The sequence below is a fragment of the Opisthocomus hoazin genome, chromosome 4, assembly GCF_030867145.1.
Source record: "Opisthocomus hoazin isolate bOpiHoa1 chromosome 4, bOpiHoa1.hap1, whole genome shotgun sequence".
Classification (NCBI taxonomy): Eukaryota; Metazoa; Chordata; class Aves; order Opisthocomiformes; family Opisthocomidae; genus Opisthocomus; species Opisthocomus hoazin.
In genome coordinates, this window is record NC_134417.1 from 23,000,676 (window position 1) to 23,018,723 (window position 18,048).

The window sequence follows — 18,048 nt, forward strand, 5'->3', positions numbered from 1 at the left end:
TCCCAGTCCTTGTTTCAGATGTTAATGTGCAGTGGGACAGGGGGTGGGGCCTCGTCTCATTTCCCCATCTTGTAGATATCAATATCTGGATATAATTCCTGGTACCTCAGAAAACACGAGCTGGTATCTGTCAGTCTGATTACTCCACTACTTGAGACAATAGCTGGCTATAGAAGAGGAGTTAAAGCTACACTGCACTACTAATCAACTATATACCTTCATCTGAAAGCTCAAGAGTCTTAAGACTCATCTTCTGATAATTCTTTCTTTGAAGACCATCTTTCTGCTAGATCTCCACTGTTATGCTCCTATTCATTAATCACAAGAATGCTGAGAGGTTCTAACTAGCTGGAACTTCACTGCTGCCAAAAGCAAGTTGAAAGCTAATTCAGAAATACAAGTCTTTTAAACACAGGGAGGGGGACCAATAAAAAGCAGCAACTCTAGTTATCTTTACAGATTAGAGAAGACATGTATTTGGTAGAAAGCAATCAGAATGCACTTTTCCAGCAACAAATGCACATAACCAAACTACCTTGAAAGCTGTGTAACAAAGGAGGAGCTTGGACCTCTTATGAAAAAGAGTCTTACGAGGATCTTGAAAGGTTGAAGTTCAAATTCTTCCTATTTCTGTCCCACCAAGAGATGTTCACAGTCCTCCAAGCTTCCCAAATTCCACATTCTTCCATCTACTGCATTAAGCAGTTTACTTGGTAACGGTCTCCATGTTCTACTCAAAGACTTCGTTCTATAGACACTTACCTTTAGGAAGGCATGAAACCTTGGCTTCTGTTTTTCACATCTAGTAATAGTCTCCTTGCTCATTTCGAAGAAATTCACAAATGGAGGGTATGTTTTCAACAAGTCTTTTGACTGAAAGAAACAACTGTTACAGCTCCGCTTTACATATTATGTAGCATTGTACATATGTTCATATGCCCTGAGCCATATAAAGCTGCTCAAAAGCACATTTCAATAAAGAATAATAAAAAAAAGTGTTGTAAACCCGTGTGTGTTCACAGAACAAGTTAAGACATTTTTGCATGCCAGATGACCGAGATCCAGTGCTGCTGATTAAATGCAGACTGCTCTCAGAAACATCAAGTACACATGTGACAATCTCGGAAGCTGCTGAACAGCTCAAGCAGAAGGTGGATTCTCACCTAGCGAGACACTAAACCACCAGAAGCAATACTTTAGACTGAAAACTTTTGAATGTCAAACACTATTTGTGTCAAAAAGATCAGGTCAGCAAAAGCACAAGATACCTAGCAGACCGCTTATGTTAAAATTCATTGTAGTCCCATACCTAGCTTTCCTGTTCCGCACGTTCTCAACATGGGGAAAAAAGGAATCCTTACTCACTTACACATTTCAAGTCTTCAAGAAAGAATACAAGAAGTTTCCATGAAAAGTTATTTTTCTAGCTATTTACTATTGATCAGAAGCAGCAAATAGCTAAGGCTACAGGAAGAGCCCCTTTTAATGCCTGAGTAAAAAGCATGTCTGTAGTTTTACAAGTTACAGTTCTCGAACCATATCTACTTGGAGTTTCACGAGGGAGTGCCCTCATACAAGCGGACAGACACATACACTTAAACTTGACATGGGTTACCTATAAAAAGTATATCATCTAACTCAACTGAAAAGTCTAAACAGCAAATACAGTGATACAAGTTAATGTTCTTTCTCACTCAGTATGCTCTGCTTGCATTTGCTAGTGCCTACAAATGGATTATTTGTAAGGTGAGATAACAGCTCTTACTAGCTCTTAATGCATAAAAAAAAGAAACAGAAACTTACATATTTAAGAATGATATCACCAATACTTTTGCTTTCAGTCCAATTTATCATAAGATCTTCCAGGTCTTCCTAGAACACATGCAGGGATTGGGGGAAGAAAATATGATGAGAATGAACTGCGTAAGCTGCACGATGGGATCAGTGTTCTGCCAAACACACGTTAATTAGTTGGGTGTTTCCATGCTGACAAAACAGGCGTTCCTAAAAGATGTACAATTTCACAATAAGCCCCTTCAGTCTACTGAGAGCTGAAAGCAAGAGACCTCTGGCTTACTGAATATATCGTTTTGGATCAATGCAAGCAGAGCCAAGCAGTGTATCGGCACTAGCAAACTCTGCAACAAGATGACACTGCTGTCCCCAACACACTACAGAACATATCCCAAATGATTATTAAAAAGTATATGCAGAAGACAGTTGAACCAATTCTGAGTGCACAACTAATATAGGACTCTTAAATCCGTAAGACAGGACTGAAATAAAACTCGCATAGATTTCCCTCACTTGCCACACTAGGGTGTCAAGGAAAGCGAGACCAAGCTGTTAAGCCTGTATCATCTTGATAAGGATCAAGCTTATTCACTGTCAGCTAATAACAGGGACAGACGGGCACAGCTGAAGGTTCAGGATTCACCTTAAGTGACAAGGATTCACCATTAATATTGGTTTGCTGCACCAAAGATGAAGGAAAACACAACCACCACTTCTAAGCAACTTTGTCTACACTGCATGCTGCAGGTGAGTCCTACCTGACACATGGACACACATGCTCCACTTTCATCTCAGTGGGCACATATCAATACCTATCAGTGATTAACTAGACTGGATCCCAATGGTTTGGAAAAAAAAAAACCACAAAACAAAAAAACAAATTAAAAACCCAAACTACTTTGTTACAGGCAGTCTGCAAGTCCCTCTATTTTAAAAGCCTACTGCAAAATGCAGACAGGAACATACACATGCCATTATTAGAATGAGATGTTACGATTTCATATTTGAGGAAGGTTTGTATCACAGTCTGCTGAGAGACTCGGAGATGGCTGCAGAGAGCCCTTGTGATCCAGATCAAAACATAAACTAAAGAAATGCCTCAAGAAAACAGTCTCATAGCAAATTCTAATCAACTCTTATTAGGCCTCAGTACCAGATCAGCCGCTTCACAGGTTGAAGTGCAAGTCGGTTTTATGACTGGTAGTTTCTGACAATTGGCTCAAAGCCATTTAAGGAAGGACCAGTTTTTCCTAATGCATGACAGAAGGCTCCTTATATGAACATGTCTAAAGCCCAGGATAACACTGACTTTTTTTGGTGGTGTTTTTTTTTATTCCATAGCTTTAGGTATCCTTCCAAGAGTCCTTGCTTACTGTATTAACAGAAATGTGCGTTACAAGCACTTCTGAGAGTTAGACTACCGCTTGATATCCATTTTTTTATCAGTTTTGCCCAGTTTTTTATCAGTTACAGAAAACCTCCTACAGGAAGGGGTATTAAAATGGGAAAAGGAGAAGCCAGCTCATGAATGGCAATATTAGTTACATGCACAATACTCAGACTTCAGATATTTACATGTAAGTGTTAAATCTTACAGCATACTTTGAATTCACACTCAATTCCATAGGCTGTACAGTATGTAACAGCACCGGGATCAATCTACATCTATCCAGTAGATACAACTTAAAGCATGCAGAAAAGATTCAAAGTCTATATCAAAGCTTCCCCTGTGGGGGAGAAGTTGCAGCTTGCCTTGATTTTAGTATGCACATCAAGAATATCTGGAATGCTGCCGAATATGGTCTTGATCTCTTCCTGTGCAAGGATTGGTCCTCCAAGTTGTCCTTCCTTCTCCAATGGAACTTGAAATAACTGATGAATTAGACAAAGTTAATGCCCTCTCAACTGCCACAAATTGTGTTAGAAATAGTTATGAAAGCAATAACAGTGTTTTCCTTCCAGATCTTACTTTCCTGCAGTCACACTCTTGACATATTCCCATTTAGCACAAGTGGGTTGTGGAATAGTGGTTTTAAGATACAGACACTAAGTTTGATACATCACTACAGCGTAACTCCCTTTCGTCTACTTTTCTACTCACACACATCTTAGCTCATTCTGTAAGCATATAATCAGCTGCAATGGAAACAAGGTTCTTAGAAATTAAGCTCTTCCTGGAAGCTGTTTGCTATTCTGCTTTTCTTGGAATAATTAAAATTTTTTTTTCCCTTGCCATCTCTCTCTATTCACTAATACCTTAAAAATCTGAGTCATGAAGATCCTATTATCCTGAAGCTTGAAACTTCCATACAAACTGCAATTCCACTGCAGATCCCAGCTTAGAAATCATATTTTCCAGCCTTCATTATTAACAGATAATAAACATTTTTATGTGTCAGTAAAATTACATGATACTGTTCATACTATCATCTTTTTATAAACCTTTGATGCACCCAAGCTCTCAAAAGCCTGAAAATTACAGACTGAAAATAATCATTGACTTGCTTTAAAACCAGCTTACCTGAATGATTGTTGTTAGAATATCAACATAGTTACTTTCTGTCTGATACAATTCCTTTGCAACCTGCCATCTTGCAGACTGCTTTAGTGGAAGAGAAGCTGAGTTTTTTGAAGGCCTTGCACAGGATTTTGGTGTTTCTGATGAAGAGATATTCACAAAAGAAAAATAAAGCTTTATTACAATAGAGTCCCTAAAAAAAAAAAAATATCTCAAAGACAGAAAAAAAACCTTCTGAAGTTTTAAGGAAAGGCACCTTTCTTTTAAAGGCTATTCTGTAAGTTATTCTAGAGTTACCATAGCTCTTTCTAGCAAATGGCTTGCTTTATAACAGCCTAATTATAGAGCAATAGTAATACGTTATGTCTCAACATTAGTCTGAAACCAGTAAGCCATTTACAGGCAGGTCAATGACTTAACCCTATTACATTTAGTAGGAAGTGAGGATGAGGTGCTGAATGCTATTTATACATACACTGTGTACAAAAGTACTTTTCTACTTTCACTTTGCCATGTAAGCAATTATCTTTCAGCTGCCTACCATCCTTGCGCTAGGTATGTAATTCAAAATCATTTATTAAAATCAGTCCTTGCGTGCACCACTTACATTTCATCCTATTTGGGGGAAGGCACAAGAAAGTCATCTCTTAAAGCTAAAGCCAAGGTGGACCTGGCACAGTCCATTAGTTTTAAATACTTGCTTGTGTATGGGACCTCAGAGACCTGTACTCACTCATTCTGATGCCAGTTAGCCACTGTCACAGTTACTATGAAATAAGTACCTTACCTGTTGTTTTCAAAATAGCACTTTTTCTGAAACTGTCTGCTGATGTCAGATTAGAAGAAACTTCCGTACCAGGGCTTACAAGAGCTAGCGCTAGCATGATCTAAGAAAGTTGGTCTTTGAGAGTAAGCTGATGTTCCCTGTATTTCTTTCGAATTATCACTTACAGGTTGTGCCTCACTGAGATTTCTTATTTGACTTGTATACGGGGTTTTTTTTAAAGCAGTAGTAACTCCAGATACCTCCCTTACATGATGGAACTAAGACTTTTTTTTGTTAAAGCCTCAGGTATTAGCTCTTGACTAAGCCAAAATTTTGCAGTTTCCTCTCTTCCACAAGAACCATGTGCAGAGATATTAAAAGCTCTTTGCCAATTAAGTGATGAAAACTAGTTGGTGATTTCTATTCTTGTGAAGTTTTAGACATGACAGTTTGCTGGCACAAATAGTGTCACCTCAACAGAACATTTCAAAGACCTAGGAGGAGTGGGCTTTCCAGGAATTTTCCCTTTAATTCCTATAGAAAAGAATCCTTGTCCTCCTTTCTTCACGTATCCTACTGGAGTGTTTTTTAGATGATTTACCGTTAACTACATTGCTTCTTTGTTGCAGATTTTCAGCAGCGCATTTGAAGCATTTTGGAGTAACACTGTACTTCATATTTATCAGCTCCATATCTTTTCCTTGTTTTTTTTTTAGATATGAATACGCTCACTGTGATGACAAGAGGCAGCCTGGCCTCCACCTATCTTTGAACTCTTCACTCCAGTTCTGCTTTCTACACACTTTGAAAAGGAGATAGCCTGGAATTACTTAGGAAACCTGTAGCAAAACCAGTAAGACTTCCCTACCACTACTGTTGCCACTTGTATGCAGGGAGCTCAAACACTGCAAGTGCATCTGAAAGGTTTTTAGCTCTACCTCCACTGGCAATGCTTGACTCTGGAGTGTTAGAAATATCCAGCAAGGACCCAACAGAAAGCGAATGTTCAGCTGACGGGCGTTTCCGAGGAGGGAACGGTGACATATCTGTTTCTCTAGTCAGTTGTGCAAGAGTCTCTTTCAGACGACGTCTTTTGCGATTGCTGTTTGGAGTATTCAGAGAAAGCAGTGACACAGACTTCTTGAGGCCAGGACTCTCTGACTATAGTAAAAGAAACTTTGGTTTAGTGTTTCTGTGCACTGTGTCCAGCTAAACTAAGTGCAAAGGTAAGTTAATTGCAGAGATCAGCACACAACACAACTCATCTTAGAGAAGCCTAGGGAAAATGAGCAAGGGGTTTTTTTAAAAAAAAAAAAAAAAACAACACTGGAAAACACACTAGTATTTTGTTCAACTAAAAATAAGTTTAACCTTTGGGAAACAAAGTTTTTTCCAAAGTAGATTTCTAAGTATAAAATTTATAATGGATTATCTGGAACTTAAATGCTGCTTTAAAACATTCGACCTCTGGCCACACATGTACTAACGCGCATGCTAGTTCTACCACCAAATACATGCTGCGTATTACATGAGAGAGTTCAACATACCTTCTCAAATAAATACATGGACTCCCCAGCTCTGGCATCCATTTGAATGCTTCCCCAAAACCACTAAAGGAAAAAGGAACACACACATTAAAAACAGATTACAGGGCTTCATCCAAAATTAAAAATATTCAAAATAATATATAGTACTAAGGCAGTTTGTATACCAAATACAAACACATAGCTTATCCTGGAAAAACATCTCACATACCGAGTATTATATAGCAAAAGTCTTTCACAAATTTGTCAGCACTAACCTCTTGCTTTACAACATAAAGTTTTTTTAAAGGTTCAAATGGAAGATCTTTTACTGTACTTTCTTCAACCACTAAGTGTGTACACCTTTCATCACCAACTGGCAAACAGCATCCTCCTACATAAAAAAAGGCGAATTAGCAAGACTGAAGAATCTTATTTTTAGAAATTAGTAGCTCACTTGATAGTTCTGTGGCATCTATCATTCATGAGAGAAGAGCCAAAGAGAGATGAACTCTTGAGCGAGTCGATCAGTTGCTTGGCTTACATAATACCCCAGACATTATCAGCAGTGGACAGCTTTTAGGAAGTAGCATGTAGTACGCAGTAGTAAAGTAGACATTGAGAAGTCAAGAGTACACAGAGTTCAGGGAACATTTAAACCTGTCTGGCAATAAATGCCATATTCTCCTGAAAAGCGTTTCTTAGAAGAGCAAGCCACGAATGCTTACCCTAAAGACATCCACAAGCTAGAACCTGTGCAAGTCACAATCTTATAAGTAGCTTTAGGCAAACAGGTCAGGGGGAAGCAGAAAAAAAAAGTAAACCCAGCCAACTTTCATCTCTTTAGAGACAGCCTTGCTGTTACAAGCTTGCTCCACTCCCATTTCTACAGTTGTTACACGCAACTCTAGCAATATAAGGCTAGAGACTTGCAAGTTATTGTTACATCATTACTGTCAGCATTACTATTAATATTGTACTACACTACTAAAAAATGGAACACTTCCAATCAAGCGTTTCACCAGCGATGATTCATATCAAAGTTCTAAACATTGTAGATACTTTCTGTGAATTACGTAAAGATGCATGCCATGAAACCGATTATGAAAATTGAAGCAGAATATACATACTATGTAACAGGTTTTCCAGGACACCTTCAAGCATCCCATAATTACTTCTTTTTAAATTGTCTAGTTTCAATCAGCCTAAGTAGTTACAATTCTTCAACAGCTACCAGAACTTAGGTATACACTGACATCTAAAAATCAATTTATGGCTCTCCAAGTTGAAGAGCCTTCACTAACACTTCAGGATTCACAATCGAGCATTTTGGCTTCAGTGTAGTATTTATCAGCTATAAATCCCATTCTTTCCACAGGCAACTTTCATAAACAATAACCTTGCATTTCTGTCATTTCCTCCATGTTAGCTTTCTCATCATCAGAGAATCCAAGGAAACTTAACATGCAGTCCTGGAAGGGAGGAACCTTGAACTGATTTCTAAAGTCATCATCAGCTGCACAGAAATCACTGGGAAAGGAAAAAAAAATATGCACAAAAACGTCACTAAGTCAGTGCTACATCACTAGTTAAACAGAAGCTCACAACATTACAAGTGAACAGGATGCAAGGTTAAGGTTGAAGGAAAATAAGCACCTACATTTCATTCCTTTTCTCCCAAGCCTTATAAATCCACTCAGCTTTCACGATAGGAGTACCAAGACTCACAGCAATCTACAAAACAGGAAAAGCAGAAGTTCTACCAAGTAAGCATTTCCATTTAGACTTCTTCCATACCAAGAAAAATTTGTAATCTGACTTTCACTTTTCAAGACAGATACTGCAAAAAGTGAACATATGTCCAGCTGTAACTCCCAAGAGTTAGAATGTATTATGACTAGGAGATCAGACCAATAACTACTTTGACACTTACTCAGAAGTGCACCGTTTTGTTAGTCTGATATCCTTCCTCACTCACAAAAACCACAAAATCAAATCCCTGTTCCAGTGGAATATGTGATCTTTTTTTCTGCTTCTGATACTTTGTATGAAGACAAACATCCCAGCCTGCTTTTACCAAAGAGAAAGCAACTACTCCAAAAAGTAACTTCCATGACTGCTCAAGAGATTGTAAAGTTTTCCTACTTTCTCCTTTTGAGTTGGCAGCATGGAGTGCTTGAACAGTTAGAAAGTAGGTCTTCTCTTCAAACTGGAAGATTAGAAAGACAGACTAGGAAAAAAGCAACCGCCTACTAAGAATGCAAACAAGGGAGAGAAAAGGGACAGAGGCATTCCTAAGTCATATTCCATGGTATGAAAACCTATAAACTTGTATTTACTTGTCAACTGGACACACACACATCCTGAAGGATTCCCTTTTGCTGTGGTCAGAAAACACCACATATTTATACATAAAGGAAGATTTGAATGCTTATACATAACAAGTTAAAAATAATTCTTAAAAGAAGATACACACAAACTGAGTACTAAAGTTTTCTGCAAGCTACCTCAAAGTTTATAGTTTGGACAGACAAAACAAAGCAAGCATGTTGATATATAAATACTTGTTCATTGACAAACATTCATGAATGTCTTAAGTACTGATAACATGAGTACTTCGGCACTTAAATATTTTGGTTCGTGTTATTTACTAGTCTATTTCAAAATCTCTGCATTTAGGCAATCAATATTATTTAAATATCTAACAGGGACGAAAACATGCCAAAGCTCAACACCAGATGGAGATGAACTCGCAATTACAAGTCATTGTTTTTAGTACAGGAGAAAACCCAGCAACTTATGAGCTGAAGTATAATTTACAGACCTAGTCTACAACAGCCAAATTCTGAAAGTTTCCATGAAGCACCAGCTCAGGCTTACATACTCTGAATTTGTCTCCATGTGTTGAGTTGGCCACCAGATGTGTAACTTTTGAGCTGAAGTCTCTTCGAATAACTCCACCCATATGGTGAACCAAGGTCACTAGCTTAACCTGAAAAACAAAGACAAAATAAGTTTTCAGTGTATCTTTTGAAGCATACAGCACAGAGTAAGAGCAGTACAAAAATAGTTCACAACACAAGCCACAGGAGGTTACATTTAATGCCTAGGAATGGAAATGCTGCGATTTGTTCTTAAAACAACTCTTTCACATCTACAGGTTAAGATACAGTTGATACATCAGAAGAACCACTAACTTAATTTTTTAAACATTTAATACAGTCTTGCTGTGCAGCTTGAGGAAGACTACCCAAACCACCAGTACTTTTGTGATCATCACACATAATGCCTTCACTTTTTCCACACACAACAGATTTGAGGCATGTTATGATCCTTGATTTAGTCAATTCTACCTGAAGGGGCAACTGCCAGAATTTACATAAGATTGCAATTTGTCCATTTTGAATCTAGCAGATCAAGCCTAACTATCCCTAACACTGAGCAAAGGCTTTTGTTTAGGGCTGGGATTTTATTTTTTTCCAGATGAAGATGTGGAGCCATATTGTTGATTCCCAGGTGTCCAATAAGGAAGTCAGCTGACAACTGTATAATTGAAATGGAAAGGCAAAGTGATAGAGTATCAAACTACTTCATACCTAGATATGTCAAGACTAAAGTCCTGATAGCATGATAGCAAGATAGCCTGTCTGCAAATGCTCTGAACAGGACTACAAAGCTTTACTTGATCACACTACTACCTGTACAAAAGGGAATACCATCAGGTAAACTTCATCTTATCTGAAGCCTAAATCTACAAATATTTAAGCCCTGCTGAATTAGAACTGCTTAATATCATTCAACAGAACAGTGACCAAACATGGCATGGACAAAACAACTTGGACAAGGAAACAGTTTTGTTCCCATCCTCGAAAAAAAAAAAAATCACCATCTCTGGGCACCCAACAAAACACAACAAACAATTCATTCCCCCATATGAGCTCTAGTCATGGTTAAACCCTATGGGTGACAGAACAGAAAAGTATTTTGAAAATAAACTTATTATAGTTTTACCAATTCAAATGAAAAAAAAAAAGTCTTACTAATTCATCTTTCTTCCTGAATCCTGTAAAGCACAGTACCAAGTTCAACATGCTTGCACAGTACAGCGGACGACAGGAAAAAGGTAAAGGCTGAAAGTCAGAAGTAAGCTGATTAGTCAACAGCATACTGCTTCCATTAAAGTTTTAATACTACCTTTAATACAGTAATATCGTTCCTAGTATTAAAATGCATCAGACACTAGTCCAAGTCTGTGTATTCAGCTATACTTCACCTCCAGACCTGCCAGCATTCCAATCAAGTAACGAGCGCATCCCCAAGTTCCACAGGTAGCACACCATCCTTTTTTTTTTTTAAACTCCTCAATCCATCCTCTCTACATGACAACCTTTGAAAATATAAAGTGTCTGCTGGAGCATCATTTGTACGCTGCCTTTCCTAGTGGCACAATCCCGACTAGCGGGTCAACAACTCCCACAACTACCGCAGTAGTTGTAGCCTTACTGTCTTGTCTGCTTTCTTGGTACATGCAATATTCTAACATAATATTAGAAACTCACTTTTCTCAAAATTCTCTTGCTAAGAATATTTATGATTGATTGGCAAAGCAAGAGATTTTATTCCAAACACGATACCCAGAACTCACTGCACCAGAGAACTACTCAGCTGATGTCAACAGAAAGCACATACCTCTCCTTTCTGTGCACAGTGCAGTACTACTGGAGGCCCAATGACACGGCAATCTGCTTTGCAGAGGTTGCTGAAGATAGAATCTTGGAAGTCTGATACAACGAAGATAGTCTCAAATTCTGGGGAATCACAATCTCCAAGCTCTTCTATCGTGTCTGTCTTTATGCAAGGCACTTTAATTTCCTTGATGTATGAGGATCAAGGGGAAAGCATTATTCAGGCGACATACTTACACTAGTGTCAAAATTCAACTGATTTTTATTTTGGACCATTACAAAAATGTACAATTCAGATTTCACCAGAGACAGACTCTTAAGATTTATGAAAGCAGAATGAGATGCACTGTTCTCCAGCATAAGAATAGCTAAGAACTACATCTACAAAACAGACTTAAAGCAATTCCAGCTTCTGAAGAATGAGAAATCTAGTTACTTCAGTAGTTTATGCATCAGTTCATGTTGATAATATAGTATTGGAAATACCTACAGATAGCAAAAAAAAAAAACTAGGCACAAAAGAGAAATTAAATTTCAGACTGTGAGAACAGCTTAAGGTACTTCTGGATGCTACTAAGAAGTAGCACCCAGCTTGCAACAGCAAGCTCCATGTTGCTTAATATCTAAAGAAGAGAAGTCAATTTTGTTCATTGCTTGACGTATTTAAGGCCTCTAAAAGTTTGGTCTATTCCAATTTCAATCATTAGTTCCAAATTTTATTTTCTAGGCTTTTCACATCAAGAAATGGAGAACCACTTCTTACACTTAAGTTTAAACACAGCTTTCAATTGAAAGAGAAGCCAGTTATGAAGTCAGTTCATAGCAAAAACTTATGTGTTGACTGAATGTAAGCATGCAGTTGAATGTCTCCATTGATATCTCTATCCCACTGTTATAACACACCACTAATTAAGAGCTGCAGATATTACTTCCACATTTGAGAAACTGTTTGTAAAAAAGGGCCAATCTGGACGAGCTTTAAGTGACGCCATCAGAAACATTAGCATATATTGTGACCATTATGCCCAATTAATATAAATTAAAACGTGTGCACATTTCAGTCCCAGTGAAGTACAACATGCTGCATACACTCACATGTGCTTAATTGCATGACATACCATATGAATAATACTTTTTATTAATTTTTCTTCTGATTTACCAGGACTAGTTTCCTTTATCTTTATAACTGGTACTTCCATTATGTTAATAGTCTGTGGAAGAGGAGAACTTTAGTACAGAATCAAATCAGTTACTAGAAGTCTAGAAGCATAACATCTTATTCCAGTGACTGTTTTATCTCACACCTACATACCTCCAAAGCTTTCAGAAGATCTTCACGTTTCCCTGCTTCCTGAACCAAAACCACTCTTGTTTCTATTTGAGGCATTTCTTCTGTTTATAGAGAAACAAGAATAATATTCATATTTTAATAGAAAAACCCATGTTAGGTTTCAAAAAATCAATCAATAACGTATAGAAGAACACAGGCAGCCTGCATCCTTTCAAAACACCTTGTTTATCAGGAACAAGCCTGAAAACAAATGTTACCTCAAGAAGCCTGTCCTTTAATTAAGGCATACCCAACTGGCCACAGAGCCTAAACTTTCCAGTATGTGGTGAAACAAGAACCTGCAATTCGGGATCAGTTACCTTACAGTCAAAGCAAGAACACACAAGAAGAGTCAGCAAGGCAAGGGGATTTAAGGAAGGAGAAAAAAAAAAAAAAAAAAAAAAAGAGAGAGAGAGAGAGAGAGAGAGAGAAACAACAAACACACCATTGACTTTATGCTTCTACCAGAATTAGATATCGAGACTTGCTGGAAAAGAGACAGCTGGTATATTTTCTAGTTTCTGTGTTCCTGGCTGAGAAGGTCCATTACTTCCTAGTAACTCAGCTTCACCAAGGAATATAGGAACTGAAGTTAGATCTCTTGTCCTTTTTATCCATGTATTAATAAGCTTTCAAAATACCAAGGGGATAGGGCAAGTGTTACCTCCATGTCATTTGCACCAGAAGACTGCCACTGGATTGTGGCTACTGCATTGCAGAAAAACAAAAACACTTTCCTACTGTTTTTTAATGTCAAGATTTGTTCCTGAATTAAATTTCAAGCTCAAGACTATTCATCTCTCCGAGGAGTACCTGTAGACCTACACAACAGAACAGCCATAGTTTCCAAACACCGGTGTCAAAATATCACCCGGCATGGTTTATTCCACAGAAGAGGCATCAAATGGAACTAACAGCTTTCTATATATCAGCCAGAAAACTTGTTTCATTTCATAGCTGCAACCCCAAATTTGTATAACAAGACAAGTTAAAAAATTAAGACAGTCCCTTGTTTTTATGAAAGGATACCAAACCAACACCATTTTGGCTACCCTACATACAATTCTGTAGCTGAGCAAAGCACTTTCAGGTTTTCAAAACTACTAAATGCCTAACAAAGTAATCAGTCATTACAAAAACATAGTAGTCTTAAAATAAGCTTCTCCCATTACCTTCAACATTCAAAACAGATCCAGGAAATACATTCTCTTTGGAGGTTTCTACGATTTTTGAATCAAGGACAGAAGAATCTGCCAAGAGGCTCCTCCCGGCTTCAGACACGAGCGTGCTGTTGTCAGCCATGTTTATGTCTTGTTTCTTTCTTCAACAGCTAGAAGACAGATGTGCTAAACTAAGTCACAGTTGCAAAAAGCTCATTAATAAGAGTTCTATGACTAAGGCAGTCAGAAGTAACTTCAGCAAACAAAACATTCAGACTCATTAAAATTCCACTCGCACTGATAGAGTAGTTCTGAAAGTATTAGGAGTGACACAACTGGTAGAAGGGACTGACAACAAACTTACAGAAATGCTTCTGAGCAGGCTGCCTACCACAGAAATAGTTCGTTTGCACAGAAAGCTGCACAGAGGGTACTTCAACTCTGAGCAGCAGGGAAGCACTAACTCTAGCATTCATTTTGAAAAGTTTCATCACAAAACACCAACAAACTAGAAACACTTGTTTGCTTCAGTGACAAACTATAATAAGGTAGACTTCAGACCAAGGATAGTATTGTTGAAGTGAAACATTAGCAGAAGAATTAGGGTATACAAAGCTTCTTGCTAAAATTTGATTTTTCAGGTGAACTAGCTGGAGTTACTGTGGTTACATAAAAATTACCACACAGGGAGCAGAACCAGCAGTATTTGCTCAAAGAAAAATTAGGTTTCTCAAAATGCAGGCAAGTCTCTACAAAGTTAGTAAGCATATATATGTCTAGCTGTATGATCTAGTCTATTGTCCCACATTAACTATAATATAGTAGAGGTATCCATTCGTCACCAGATAGAGGTCTTCTGTCTTCTCACAGATAGAATACATCTGTGGTCTCCCTGCCCATCAAACAAACTTGACACATACTGGAAAGGCAGAATTCTTATTCCTCTCATGTTTTGTACAGGCAGCTACCTGAATCTTGCACCAGAAAATTTGTTCCAAGACCCCTGCCCAACCCGTAGCACATTTTCTTCTGCACATGAAGAAAGCAGCATACATTTCCTGTGATTCATCATTCGCGCAAATTTGACTTCTGATATCACTGTGCAAATATTTATCTTCACTAGCACCATATCTGAACTGCTGTAGTATATCAACCCTCTGAATCACTGTAACAGAAGTTGTTCTCACGACTGTAAAGGCCCCTTTAAAATAGTAGCCACACTAAAGCACCGTCTGAAAGATGACTCATGAGGTCGTAAAACCCTTAGAGAACAGCACATACTATTTTTCAAGTTGTGCTATGCCTGTCCAATTATACAGCAAAGTAAAAATCAGAAGACAAAAAAAATCAATAGGCGATTTTGCATAGTGGCAATATAGGAAAGAGCTTATCTTCTGGAGTTTAGCAGATCACATTTGAGACTCTTGGACAGGATTCGTGTCTTCATAATACATCAGGTAAATCCCTAATATAGTAATAAGCAATAAGTCAACATTATAAATCTAATCATAATTCTAGGCATACTCAGTTATCAAAAATGCCTCCTTAGTTGCAATTTTAATGTCACATGCAGCTGTGCAGGCTCCATGGAATTAAGTTTCCTAGCAGCAAGTCCCAGTCACCCAGCTAATTTATCTCAGAATAGCTTGAGACCTAGCAAGAGAAAGTAACTTTAACGAGAGCCTTTAGGGATCACCTGTCCAGAAGGTCATAAAGATACCACTGGGAACTATTATACAATTAGCTCTTCTTTGGCAGCAAGGGTAGAGGGTAGCATGATCTTAGAAGAACCAAACCATATTGTTAATAATGATTACCACAGACAGTTATACCTAAAATCAGATCAAAAAGATCCCTCCAGTTAAGGGAACCATTATTTTTAAAAACCTTGAGATATTGATATGATTACTATCATGCTGCTGTTGTGATACCTCAACACGTATATGAGCACGCACTTACAAAGAACCTCATAGTATACTCGGAAGAAGCCCATACTTTTGGCTAGGCACTGATTTGCTTTATGGCTTCTCCAGTTTATTTATTTACAGGGTTCCATTCTGGGTGTACTGAAAAAAAATAATCCTTGTTTTAATGCTCACATATTAACTAATAACATAAGACTAGTCACTAGACTTACACACTGAAAGATGCTGAAGAGAACAAACAGCACACAGAAGACACACGCGTAACGGCTTCCCCTCACATAAAAACAAGAAGGAGAGGCAGACTACCATCACCACGGGGCTCGGGCAGACCCGAACGCCCTCACAGCATCACACTTACCAGCGACCGCCCAAGAGCCCGCGGAAAGCCCGCAGGCCGCAAAACACCCGCACGCTAAATATACGTGTCTTAAAACAGGGAGAAAGGTTAAAAACCCTCCCCGCGCTGCCCGTTCCCCTGCCAAGCCACCACCCGGGAGGCAGGGCCAGACACCGCCCGCTGCTCCCACCTTACCAACCAGCAGGTGCCAGCGGGCCCGGGCCCGCGCTCCGCCCGGAGGAGGCTGCTGGTGGGCCAAGGGGTGCCCGCAGCAGCGCCGAGCGGCGGGGCCGCCCCGAGGCCTCAGGCCCTGCAGGTGCCCTGGCCGCAACCTCCAGCCCGCAACCCCCGGCCACGCCCAAGCCAGGCCGCCCGCACCCACGGGCCCAGCCTCCCCGCTCCGAGCCGCACCCGCCGCCCAGGGCCGGCTCCCCCCTCACCGCCTCTGCCACCTGCCACCAACCGCAAAGACACCCAACGCCATCAGCAGCCGCCGCCACCAATTCAAAAAGCGAGCCGCCACACTAAACGTGCCGCTCATTGGCTGCCGGCCCAACCGCCCCTCTGTAAGCCGCCACCTCATTCGGCATCTCTCCGGGATATCCCGCCTCCTTACTCGCCCTTTTTAGGCCCCGCTTCTCATCCTGCCTTCCTTGATTGGATGTCGCACCTGCCGCTCGTGGCTGGGCGGTCTCCCATTGGCCGTGGGAAGTTTGCCGGGGAGCCGAACAGGCCCCTATTGCGGTACCCGAGAGCAGGTTGCAGAATGGGTCGGGCGCGCTTTGCGCTGATTGGCCGCTGGCGGGTTTCGAACGCTTCCAACGGCCGCGGCGGAGAGGCCCGGATGGGGCGGCGAGAGTGGGAGGCCCTGCCCGGTGCTCTGAGGGTCGGCCGGGTGCGGGGCAGGGCGGGGCGCACGCCAGGCCCCTCCGGAGCCGCCCTGACCGGTGTCCTGCGGCGGCTAACGGCCCGCGGAGCGCGCGTCCCTGGGCCGAGACCCGCTCCCCTCAGCCCGCCGGGGCTGGCGGCCGCCGCTCCCCGCAGCCTGTGGTGATCCGGAGCGTCGCGTCGCGGGCCTTGTGGGGCACGGCTGTCCCTCAGGCCGCCGTGGAGACGTTAATGCTGTTAATCAAGTCAGCTCCGCCTTGCTGAGGGTATTAGCGTGCGTTAATTGTGCTGAGTGCCAGAATAACCCGTTCACAGGGAACGAGGAGAAAGCGTCACTGGTGGAGATGGACCCCACAGCGAATTAACTGCTGTCGTCTTTCAATTTCTCTCGGTCTGGAGAGGAGCTCTTTCACAGGGGCTCAGCATCGCTGGAACCTGGTTTAGCATCGTGTCTCACTGCCTCGATGCAAAAAGAATGAGAGATACATTTTCTACTGTGGTTAGCACTTTCCATTATATGTTGAATTCTTGCATGCCAAAGATAGATAGATCTTGCTCATTTTTTTATACTATGGATTTTTAACAGTTCAGGTGTTTTCATGACTGATCCAGCAGCTGTTTGTGCCAGTAAGAGTCATAGATTCATACAATGGTTTGGGTTGGAAGGGACCTTAAAGATCATCTGGTTTCAGCCCCCCTGCCATGAGCAGGGACATCTTCCACCAGACCAGGTTGCTCAGACCTCCATCCAGCCTGGCCTTGAACCCTGCCAGGGAGGGGGAAGCCACAGCTTCTCTGGGCAACCTGGGCCAGTGCCTCACCACCCTCATGGGCAAGAATTTCTTCCTAATATCTAATCTAAATCTGCCCTCTTTTAGTTTACAGTCATTCCCCCTTGTCCTATCACTACAGACCCTGGTGAAAAGTCCCTCTCCATCCTTCCTGTTGGCTCCTTCAGGCACTGGCAGCTGCTCTGAGGTCACCCTGGAGCCTTCTCTTCTCCAGGCTAAACAGCCCCAACGCCCTCAGCCTGTCCTTGTAGGAGAGGTTCTCCAGCCCTCTGATCATCTTCGTGGCCCTCCTCTGGACCTGCTCCAACACATCCATATCCTTCTTATGTTG

At 40.6% G+C, this 18,048-nt stretch overlaps 1 protein-coding gene across 2 annotated transcripts in view; it reads right to left on the reverse strand.

Annotated features, from left to right (window-relative positions):
* ECT2 (epithelial cell transforming 2) overlaps positions 1–16,557 on the reverse strand; it is a 30,461-nt gene extending 13,904 nt beyond the window's left edge. The window contains exons 1-16 of one of the 2 annotated variants that reach the window (XM_075417374.1): positions 16,502–16,557; positions 13,789–13,946; positions 12,599–12,678; positions 12,405–12,497; positions 11,291–11,473; positions 10,642–10,731; positions 9,486–9,593; positions 8,262–8,335; positions 8,001–8,131; positions 6,880–6,995; positions 6,626–6,688; positions 6,017–6,239; positions 4,316–4,452; positions 3,547–3,666; positions 1,804–1,872; positions 763–873 (exon numbers count right to left, since the gene is read on the reverse strand). In XM_075417374.1, the coding sequence (XP_075273489.1) occupies positions 763–873; positions 1,804–1,872; positions 3,547–3,666; positions 4,316–4,452; positions 6,017–6,239; positions 6,626–6,688; positions 6,880–6,995; positions 8,001–8,131; positions 8,262–8,335; positions 9,486–9,593; positions 10,642–10,731; positions 11,291–11,473; positions 12,405–12,497; positions 12,599–12,678; positions 13,789–13,918 (1,728 nt within the window). In that variant the 5' untranslated portion in view covers positions 13,919–13,946; positions 16,502–16,557. The remainder of the gene's footprint in view (positions 1–762; positions 874–1,803; positions 1,873–3,546; positions 3,667–4,315; positions 4,453–6,016; positions 6,240–6,625; positions 6,689–6,879; positions 6,996–8,000; positions 8,132–8,261; positions 8,336–9,485; positions 9,594–10,641; positions 10,732–11,290; positions 11,474–12,404; positions 12,498–12,598; positions 12,679–13,788; positions 13,947–16,501) is intronic. The other variant, XM_075417375.1, reaches the window with a different exon arrangement.
* Positions 16,558–18,048: the final 1,491 nt, after the last annotated feature.